Source organism: Pezoporus wallicus, unplaced genomic scaffold (assembly GCF_028554395.1).
Source record: "Pezoporus wallicus isolate ANWC-B61680 ecotype Strahan unplaced genomic scaffold, APGP_CSIRO_Pwel_v1 contig_7820, whole genome shotgun sequence".
NCBI lineage: Eukaryota > Metazoa > Chordata > Aves > Psittaciformes > Psittacidae > Pezoporus > Pezoporus wallicus.
The window spans coordinates 938,161-948,597 of NW_026641900.1; the positions used below are offsets into that span (position 1 = coordinate 938,161).

Genomic DNA, 10,437 nt, shown 5'->3' on the forward strand with positions numbered 1-10,437 from the left:
GGTACAGAGGAAATAAAGACTTGGATCATAGTGTTAAAGTAGATCCTTTCACTAACAGCTTGGGGTGAAGGATATAATTCTAAAAGCTTGTTAAAACAAGTAAGCAAGTGCTATTAAAAATAGTAGATCAAGGATCAGTTGGGCAGGGAAAGCTCAATACTTCCACATAAAAACAGCCACTTCTGAGCTATCCACCTCATCTAGATCAGTCTATTTCCATTATTCAGAAGATCACTAGTTTTATCATCTTCATTCTATAGATGATTTTCCTGTAGCAGGCTGCCAAGGACAGTATCAACAGTAACAGATATCAGTAAGAAGTCAAGGGACAGGGTACAGTGCTGTTGTAAAAACTCCTAGTTCACCTCTCCAGGTCAGAGCCTCCATGGGGGACTCAAAAGTCTCCAAAGAAAAACAAGGGGAGGAGGGGGAAGCATCCCATCACCACAGTGTTTCAGTTTTATTCTTCAGTCATGCACTTGAAGAGAGTTAAGATCTGAGAGGCTGCCTGAAACCTCAAGTCAGTACTTAACCTGATCCAGTTTTAGCTCTATACTTTTACAACAAAAACAAATCCAACCAAAAACCCAGCTGATGGAAGAGAATTTGCTATTTAAAGCCACACCATACAGACAAGCCGAGTACAAGATGACATTGACAGGCTCCACAACCCTGCAGAGCTCAACAGCAGGACAGCAGTAAAGACTAATAATGCTAATACTACTGATGCACACACCCCCCTGTAACAAGCTGTTTTGCTTCCAGGTAATAGATGGAATACAAGGAGCCTCAAAGTGCAATTCTATTAAATTTATTAAATAGTGGGTGTGCTAGGCGTAAAAAGGTGCTTTTAGTGTTAAGTATTTAACTCCATTTTAAATGTCCTCAGTCTTTACAATGCTGCTACTTATCCTCTAAGAGTACACAGCAACTTACAAAATATACAAGAATAGAGTTTGGGATTTATGCAAAACATAACTTTGTTTCCCGTCCTGCCTCAATATTGGCATTTATCGTCTCTTAGAGAGGGACTTTCTTGATCCATGCCCTGCAGAAAAAAAAAAAAGGAAGAGATTAAGGGATGCACTCTCCCTCCCAGCACATGCCAATTTGCTTCTAAAGACAGACTAGACAGCAGCGTTTGCCTTGTCCTACTGGAGATCACACTGATACAACTATGTGCTCAGCTTCCCAGCAAGGATAAATTCTGCAGGAATGGTGCTTGACTTCGGAATATCCCAAGATAACAGATTGATAAGAGTTCTTCATGAAATTCATTGTGTATTTTCAATGTGCTCTTGCAACTACATTGTTGAATGCACCCAAGAAGCACCAACTGTTCTGGGGCAAATCTAAAGTATTTTGGAATGATGCACATTTTCCAGATGCTTTTATTGAAGAGGAACAGCAATTAAAGGTTTAACACTGTTCAAATAATCCAACTGATGCCAATTTTGAGTAGCAAGATGCTTCAGTCCAACTTGGTTTCCAACCTTGCAAACACATGAAAGTGTCATCTGTTTAATATAAGAGAGACTGTCTTTAACCCCTATGTTTCCTGACTGACTATTCAGGTTAGCTTTACCATGCCAACTTGCTCATATCCAGAAGGAACTCTGATCCACCTAAATTAGCTTCTTGTACATACCAACCCTTTTCAATGTATAGCCTTCTTATACTTTTGTGCACTTGTGGGAGAGTCTATTTGTTACTGAACTTACTCAATGTGGCATTTCCCTCCATCACCTTTCTCAGCTTCCTCCAAAGTAGCTAAAAGTTCCTACTCCATAAAGTTCAAGTTCTTAAGAACCATACATATGTATTTGTGTTGTTTCAAGTAACAGTATTTTTGCCGAGACAGACCAGTAGCTTAAAGAAAAGCATTACTGCAAAGCAACACAGGACCCAACACTTAATAGTCTAGAAAGCAACTAGACTAAAATACTGGAGTTTTGTATGTGGGTTTTTTCCTTCCTTTCCCTTAAATAAGGGGAAGGAATCTAACCTGGTCAAAGCTACAACAGTCTTCATAGCAAAGTGATTCAATGTTCAAAGTTTAGCTTGCTTTCCCTCCCCTCCATCTTGCCCACATACAATAGCAATGTATTTACTATTATTTCACAATCTGATATTCTTACAGTTCAAACAAAACCATTAATTATTAGACAGTAATGAAGAAAAATCTCACAGCAGCCACTGTTGTAGCTTGTCACTGTATACCAACCTTTGTGGACACTGCTTTTAGGCATCTCCCATGCTTCTTCCACCTCAGATCTTGTGTCTCTGCGTTTTGAAGGTGGCTTGCCTATTCTTTTCTTCTTTAGTTTAGCCAAAGGTGGGTACCCTACATAGCAAGATACAACCGATGTTATTTCTCCAAAGCATAGTTTAAAAGCAAATAGAAGCTTGACTTCCCCCGACTGGTCTCTAGTGGGATGGGAGAAAGAGGAGCACTATGTGCCCATTTTAGTGGCAGACAAAACTGACCCTGCTTATGTCAAGCACCAGTCCTCTGCATCTACAATATTAAATCACTAACCATAACTCTGGATGCATTGCATTTTGGGGTGTAACTTGGACAGATGTTAGTGTGGCAAAAAAAAAAACAAAAACAGTGAAAGTTGGATAATTCTATTCTAGTTCACTTTAAGTGTTCAAGACTACTTGATGGCTGTCCAAGTGACCAGACTTGCCACCGTCTCAAAAATGCTCAGTTCTTCAGACCTGTTAAGTTATGCACCACAGGTACACAGTTCAAGAAGTCAAATTTAGCATATGATATTACTGCTAAAGCAACATACTTTGTTTAGCCAAACCCCTTTACTTGGAGGGCACTTACATTTAAGATTAATATGAAGAAACCAGTCTTAAGATAAGCAAGATTTTAAAAAGGATGTGATTTTACTAGCACTTCTGAGGCATCCATCGGCATGGACAGCCTTAAGAAACCTATTCCTTCCTCCTAGCATTGAAGGTGCTAGCTTCTCCAAACTATAAGCTGGAAAAGGAAGAGGAAAAAGCAGGGAGTAACAAACACCCTTAGCATGCCATACCATCTATAACTTGGAAGAGACAGAAGAGACATGCTGAAAGTTAAACAAAATTTTAGAACTATTTTATGATTTTTATGAACTGTAGCAAGGAGCCAAGAACAGTATTGATAAAGGAAGAGGTTTTCAACTTTTACAGAGCAGGCTAGCATAACCAACCCACAACAATTTCAAATCTGATAACAGATAGGACAAAGCATCCAACTCAGGAGGCAAATCTCAAATCCCAACATGCTCAAGCACGAAAGCAACATGGAGAGAGAATCAAGGAACACACTCTGGAGAATAATTCACTGGGCTGTTGATATGGGGAACCTGATAGATGTTATCACTGAATAGAAGCAAGTCAGTCTGTCCTGAAAATGACATCACACTGTTACCTGGTAGACTGATCCTGCGATACTTTGAAAGCACACAAGCCAGGATAGTAGTAATACCCAGATTACAGCAAATTCTACACTTCTTCCAAACCATTTACCATAAGAAACATCCTTGAAGAGCATTTAGAAACAGAGTTGCACTCCAAGTAAACCTTAACTGTAAAGGCAAAACATTCTTCTTCAGAGGAAAAAGACATAGAAACTAGCTAACCTTAGTTTTGTTGAAGTAACCCATTAACTGTAGTGATAGGACAAGGAGTAATGGGTTAAAACTTAAACAGGGGAAGTTTAGATTGGATATAAGGAAGAAGTTCTTTACTGTAAGGGTGGTGAAGCACTGGAATGGGATGCCCAGGGAAGTTGTGAATGCTCCATCCCTGGTGGTGTTCAAGGCCAGGCTGGACAGAGCCTTGGGTGACATGGTTTAGTGGGAGGTGTCCCTGCCCATGGCAGTGGGGTTGGAACTTGATGATCTTAAGGTCGTTTCCAACCCTGACTATGATTTGCTCACCTTTCCCTTAGCCACATCAAGATGATTTGCACTCAGACACCCTTTAGCAGTAGCAAGGTAACTGTGGTCCATGCTAGTTTCTAAGCACTGGCCTATGTAGCTATCACACATGACTCCTATGTTCTACTCATCAAGATCAGGAACTATCATTGCACATGCATTTAAGCATTATCCAGATGAAAAATCAATACTACAGTTTATGGAAGTAGGAGGTCTGCACAAATAAAGGCTTTGCTTGGCCACAAAGCATTTGATGCTTTGATTTCCCCTGGTACCTTTAAAACAAGGTAAGTAGCTAGAATGCCCCCTTACTCACATGTTTCAGTTTGAGAAGGATATAAATATACCCCAAAATGCACTGACAGGTATTTCATCAAAATCAGAGTGACAAGCATTAGTTTTATCCTCAAGCCTTGTTCAAATACCATAAGCTTTCTGTTTTGTATCAGATCCTTTTGAATGTTCCTTAAGAACAGAAACATACTGAGCAAATAAGTTGTACCTTGTTCTTTGCTCCTGGCTGGGGGTAAGAGACTACCAGGTATTTGGCTGGTAAATTTGGGTTTAGCACCACTTCTAATCCAATACTCTTCAGGTGGTATCCCCATGTTCTCCCTGAACAGCCTTCCTAATTAAGGAAAGAATTAAGTTAGTATTTAGTTTTGCTAATGTTATTATACTGTTCAAGCCACAGGTCAGAAGGCAAAGCTAGCTACTGAATCTAATAGTAAGTGGCTATTTGAAAAACCTCATGGCTTTCTAGGGACCACACTTGACATGTTACAAACTGTTTTAAGTTACAGATTTTGTACAAAGAAGATAAAGTTCAAGAACACCAAGACTGTCATTAAAAGTAGATCACCCTGTTTTGGATGCCTGTCACAATACAAGGCTGGACTAAAGAACAGCCACTCACTGAATTTCCCACATCAGTCAGGGCTCATAACTGGTTATAACTTCACTCATTTTCAGTTCAGATGAATCTAGTTTCTTTGACTAATAACATGCTTGTTTCCAGGTCAAACTTACACTTTCACACTGATTTGATTAAAATAAGGCAAAGCTTTTGTTGCTAACAGCAAGAGAGCAGCAGCTACAGTGAACTAACAATGGTTTGACTCCTTCTCTGCAGAGAAGTTACACAGGGTGTGGCCACCAGATGATAATGAATTTAATCCTGTTTCATCCACTTAATTTGTGGATGTGATGAGAACTCAGGCTGTTTGTATAAATTTAAATGCCAGGTTTCCAAGATACTATTAAACAATGGTAAATGTGCTGTTCAAATAACCATAAGCTTTTCAAATCAATAAATTGCCACTAATGGCAGAAAGTGAAGTAGATCAACACTAAGTCAAAGGAGAGTTTCTGCGAATTCCTCTGCTGGTTGTGAAGATGCAGAATCTTCCTGCAATTGGCAAAAGATAGTAGCAAACCTCTTCTGCCTCAAGAAAATCCAACCTAATTCTGCAATATTTACTGCTCTGCTCCAATCTTTCCCCCTGGCTCCAACTACAGTTTGCAACTGCAGTTAGGTGGCTTGCATGTTCTATTCAGCAGCACTTTGTCCTCAGCCATTTTCTTACCTCCCAAGAATTTCCGTAGTGCTCGCTGGTGTTCAAGTCCTCCTTTTCTTGCTGTAGGCATCTTTCTTCCATAATACCCATAGTCACTGCATGCACCATCTTGTTCTCTCTCCTTTGGCTTGTAAACTACACCAGTGTTGTCACCAAGCCCATTCCTAGTTTTTATCATCTCTTGAGCAGGCCAGCTGATTAAGTGAGCTGGTATAGCATGTCTAGGTGGTTTCCAAAGCACCCTCTGGCCAACTTGGTAGAAACTTCCTGTACTAGGCATCAAGATTTCATATGGAGTAGCTCCCTGATTAAAATATTCCACTTCATCCATGTCATAGTCATCATACTCATCCTCCTCTTCCTCTCCCTCTTCATCATCTTCTCCCCTCACAGAGTATTCTTCAGAGTCCTCAACTTCTGACAAACTCTTAGCTGCTTTTGTCCTGAGAGAATCAAGTTTCATCCGACTAGAAGATCTAGGAAGGTTTCCCAGCTTTCTACCTTTACTAGAAGCCTCTTTAGTCTTCATGGTTGAAGAGTTTTTGACATCTTGGTCATGCAAGCTATTCATCTGCTCCCTTCCTACCACTTCATCTTCATTAAGGGACCCGGCACTTTTAATTTTCTCTTTCTCCAAGCCCTCTGTACCCTTCTGGAAAGCATACATGCTTTTGTGAAGCACATAGTCGGGGACAAAATAAGACACCGGGGCATTGTCAATTGATGAGCCTTCCTCTCTAGAGGACACGTCATCAGAAGAAAGACTGAGTACACTTTGACGCTTCCTTTGTGGCAGACAAATGTCATAGGTGTAGTTGGTGTCCATAGCGTCCACACAAGCCAGCCAGCTGCTAGAAGGAATGTACTTCTCAATGGATTCGTCACACCAAATACTCCTATCAGTTTGACTTTCACTGGTCACATTGTGGCTTCGGTTCAGCTTTTTCTGCTGGAAACTCAAGTCACTCATAACCTCCATGCTAGATGGAAGCAGTCCTGCTTGTTGAATAAAGCTGGGCTCTTCTTGAGAGGTTTTTGAGCCTGTAGGTCTTTTAGAGCTCAGTTTCTTAGCTACTACCACATCCTGTCTTACCACTGGTTGATCTATGCTAACAGACCTTGACAACTCTGTGACTTGCACTGCCATGGGTTCACCTGGGGGGGATTTTGCCCCTTGACTTGCACTCACTTGCTTTTCTGCATCCAGCTTCACTTCATTTTTTTGGACATCTTTTTCTTGCATAGTTTCAACACCCTGTTTAGAGGGGAGAACAGATTTTCTCTCATCTAAGGAAGCTCCTGTTACTATTTTCTCCCCTTCAGGGGTGCTATACATCATTCCTTCACATGAGCTAACAGAAAATAAGTCACGCTGCACTATATTCTCTGGGACTGCTTTACCACTTGACACATCATACAAAGGGATAGTTTCTTTAAAGGACTTCCACAGTTGAATAGCTGGAGAGCCATTTCCATATTCTATCCTCACTTCTTCCTTCTCAAAGGCATAGCTTCCAGTAGGAAGACTTCTATACTGTGTAGAGCTGGAAGGGCTCTTGTTATGAAACTCTCTGTCTACCACAATGGAAGATCCAGATGAATCTTGTTTCTCCGAAGTACTTTCAGTCTCTGTACCTATACCAGAAGAAACACAGGCAGCATTTCCTGCATCACAACCTTTCGTTTCCATACGGATATCCTGATGCTTCTTTTGCTTGTTTTCAGGCTGTCTAGGATCAGTCTGCGTTTCTTTTGTTTCCATCTTTTTCCCAGGGGTACTATAGTGTCTAAATCTTGTTGCATGATAAAACATAGGGGAAGGTTGGGGAGCATTAAAATAAGGCCTTCTGTTAACTCTTGCATGAACTGGTTGCTGTGGAACAAGAAATCCAGGGTACTCATGGAGCGCAACAGAATAAAATGGAAAATACGGATGTCCACTTCGGAAGCCTAAGCATTGGAAATAAAAAAGGCAAAGACAAATATATCTTCTTGAAATAAGTCATTCCAATTAATAGTTGCTCACATACACAGGGACATCTACAAGATCAGAACATAAGTAAGAAAGACACTCCCCCACCAACACTTGGAAGCAAATCTGGTGCAAAAAAAGCAGAGAGGGTTCCTTGTTATGGAACAACTTATCTGGAGAGCTACACTTGAAACAAAACTTGGAATGTACACCAGTTAACTTTCCATACCTTTTTGCTACTTTATGGACTATGTTATAGCATTGCCTTTGAAAAATACAGCTCTAGATAGATGGCAACATACACACATTTACAAGATGTATTTAATAATATTCTTCCCATGTGGATCTTTAAGTTTATATTTATCCATGCCTACAATATATGTATGTAACTCAAATATGTACACACACATTAACTGTTAGGCATATGCTAGACCTCTGTATCTGTGGGAAAACCATTACTTAATATTCTGCTTAGTTTCCATTCTCCACAAGCAGATGCTTTACACAAGCTACACACTTAACACTCCATAAATCAGATTTTTGGTAACTAAAACATTGCAATAATACTACCATAAACTCCCAAGAAGCTTCTTAACGCAGATACTCATTTGTTTCCTCCACTTAATAAGTGGAGAAACAATTATTAACTTCTTAAGCAAAGCTACCACAGACAGCTCTCATTCACTTTACCTGGAGCAGGTACACAGTATGGACTGTATGGATGACTGAGGTACCATGTACTTGGAAAAGGCTGTTGTGCTGTTGGCTGTACATAAAAAAAGGGTCTTGCGTGGTTTGTGGAATATGATCCACTCTCTGAAGCTGAGGCAGTATTCATTTTCTTTTTTAAACACTGAAAGAGAAAAATATTTAGAATTCACCACTTGAAAGAACTGTGTGACCTCATGTTTTTGATGCTCTGTCAGAATTCAGCAGATATTCCTCTCCCAGCCCAACAAAACCAGAATTTTCCAGGAAAAAGCAATTATCTTCTAAACAAAGTAAATAATTTGCATTACTGTCAAGGTCAAAGATTTTAGCTTCTCTTTTGTCAAGCAAGCTTTTATAGGCAGCTCTCAGAAGTAGTACTTCAATCCAGTTTTATAACATATCTTAAAGCCACAGAACTAGTAAGTTTAGTGTAGTCTTATATATACATATAAGTAGGATTCCAGCCAAGTAAAAATTAGCTTTGAGCAAAAAACTCAGTGGAAACTTCACACACTCAGAAGTTTAGTGCTTTATGAAGAAAGCACTTCCTAATGCTAACACACGTGTTGCATTTGAGACAACTGTAAGAGCTCTATTAATTCAGGAAATGCACTTCATAACATACTCAAGAAGAAGGTCAGCTAACACAATAACCCAAACATTTGAGTGACACTACACTTAAACTAGATAATTCTTAACAAAAAATATATTTATGCATAAGCTGACACTCAAAGCCATACAAAATTCACAAGAGAGAGCTCCCTCCCACGCTTACACATCTCCTCAGTTAACTAATATGCTAAATTCAGTCTACTCCAAACCATGCAAATAATACAATCCTGTCACACATAGCATACAAGCAGGAAGAGTAATAAAAAAAAAAAAAAAATCAGTAAAGAACACAAAAGATCTAGTGACTAAGCAGGAAAAAGAGACAGCAGCTCAGCTCTTTAGAAAGCTTAAATATTTCAAAATCACAAGGAAAGAAATCTGAATGTAAGACCTGCTACAAGTTAGCACACAGTTCAGCCTAGAGTTTCAGAAAGCTTCCAGGAACACTGGAGCCCTCTTCAGCTTCCATCTAGAATGACCCACCAGCTCCGGAAAGCACCAAAATGCCTACAAGCTCCCCTAGGCCAATACCCCCAGAATTATTTTGGCCATAGAAAAAGCAAGTAATAGAGGAAAAAAAAAAAAACCCCAAAACCAAACCACAAACAAGCTAAACCCTAAGCCTCCAAGACCTAAGCTATTCATGCCCCATTAGAGCCCCTACTAAACTAAGATCCATACTACTATGGCTTACAGCCCAGCAAGAAACTAACCAGACCCTCAGCTCACCCTCTTTATGGCAGGCAGCTACTACTTGTCTACTCCCCCTTCCACCTGAGGCTCATTAAATAGTGATGCAGGAGCCTTTTTCTACCAATGTCGGGACAGCGAATCAAGGCACAGAGGGTAGGAATCATGGTAAAAGTTTTCAGCTGTTTCTTCTGCTTACAGGAAACTAAGGCTCATGGGTGTTTAAGCTGTAACCCTAAATGAATCTAATGTTTCCCTTTTGTGATGTTGGAATTTACATTAAGGAAACAAATCAGAATATTGCTAATCTTCGGCTTAAAACTGTTGTTTTTTAGGAAAAGAAAGTTAGGTAATGAGGGAAAAGTTTAGATTTGTTTCTGAAATTTGTGAAGTTTTCAGTACTGAGTAAAGGGAGTGACGTTTTTCTATCCTAACATGGGTCTTGTATCTGGGTCACAACAACCAATCCAATGCTACAGGCTTGGGGAAGAGTGTCTGGAAAGCTGCCCATTGGAAAAGGACCTGGAGGTACTGATTGACAGAGCTGAACATGAGCAGCTTGTGCCCAGGCAGCCAAGAAGCCACCAGCATCCTGGCCTGTACCAGCAGCAGTATGGCAGCAGGCCCAGGCTAGTGATCACCCCCCTGCACTGAGGCCACACCTCAAATCCTGTGTTCAGCTCTGGACCCCTGACTACAAGAGAGACATTGAGGTGCTGGAGCGGGACCAGAGAAGGGCAACAGAGCTGGTGCAGGGCCTGGAGCACAAGTGTGATGGGGACCTGGGGGGTTCAGTCTGGAGAAGAGAAGGCTCAGGGGGGATGTTATTGCTCTCTACAGCTACCTAACAGGAGGATGGAGCCAGGAGGGGGCTGCTCTCTGCTCCCAAGGAACAAGGGACAGGACAAGAGGAAATGGCCTCAAGCTGCACCAG

The 10,437-nt window shown here is 40.6% G+C and overlaps 1 protein-coding gene across 1 annotated transcript; it reads right to left on the reverse strand.

The window, feature by feature from the left end:
- Positions 1–945: 945 nt before the first annotated feature.
- LOC130608096 (uncharacterized) lies at positions 946–8,351 on the reverse strand. Its single transcript, XM_057425750.1, has 5 exons — positions 8,181–8,351; positions 5,528–7,468; positions 4,444–4,569; positions 2,225–2,344; positions 946–1,048 (listed from the first exon to the last, which is right to left on the reverse strand). The coding sequence occupies exons 1-5, from the start codon at positions 8,326–8,328 to the stop codon at positions 1,011–1,013; spliced, it is 2,373 nt and encodes a 790-aa protein (XP_057281733.1). The 5' UTR covers positions 8,329–8,351; the 3' UTR covers positions 946–1,010.
- Positions 8,352–10,437: the final 2,086 nt, after the last annotated feature.

Bases quoted from the DNA above. Each gene is read 5' to 3' on its own strand.
- LOC130608096 (XM_057425750.1), bottom strand. From the start codon at position 8,328: ATGAATACTGCCTCAGCTTCAGAGAGTGGATCATATTCCACAAACCAC. The intron at 2,345-4,443 runs GTACAACTTATT...CTTGCTATGTAG, and splicing joins AGCCAGGAGCAAAGAACAAG to GGTACCCACCTTTGGCTAAA. The intron at 1,049-2,224 runs GTTGGTATACAG...TTTTTTCTGCAG, and splicing joins TAAAAGCAGTGTCCACAAAG to GGCATGGATCAAGAAAGTCC.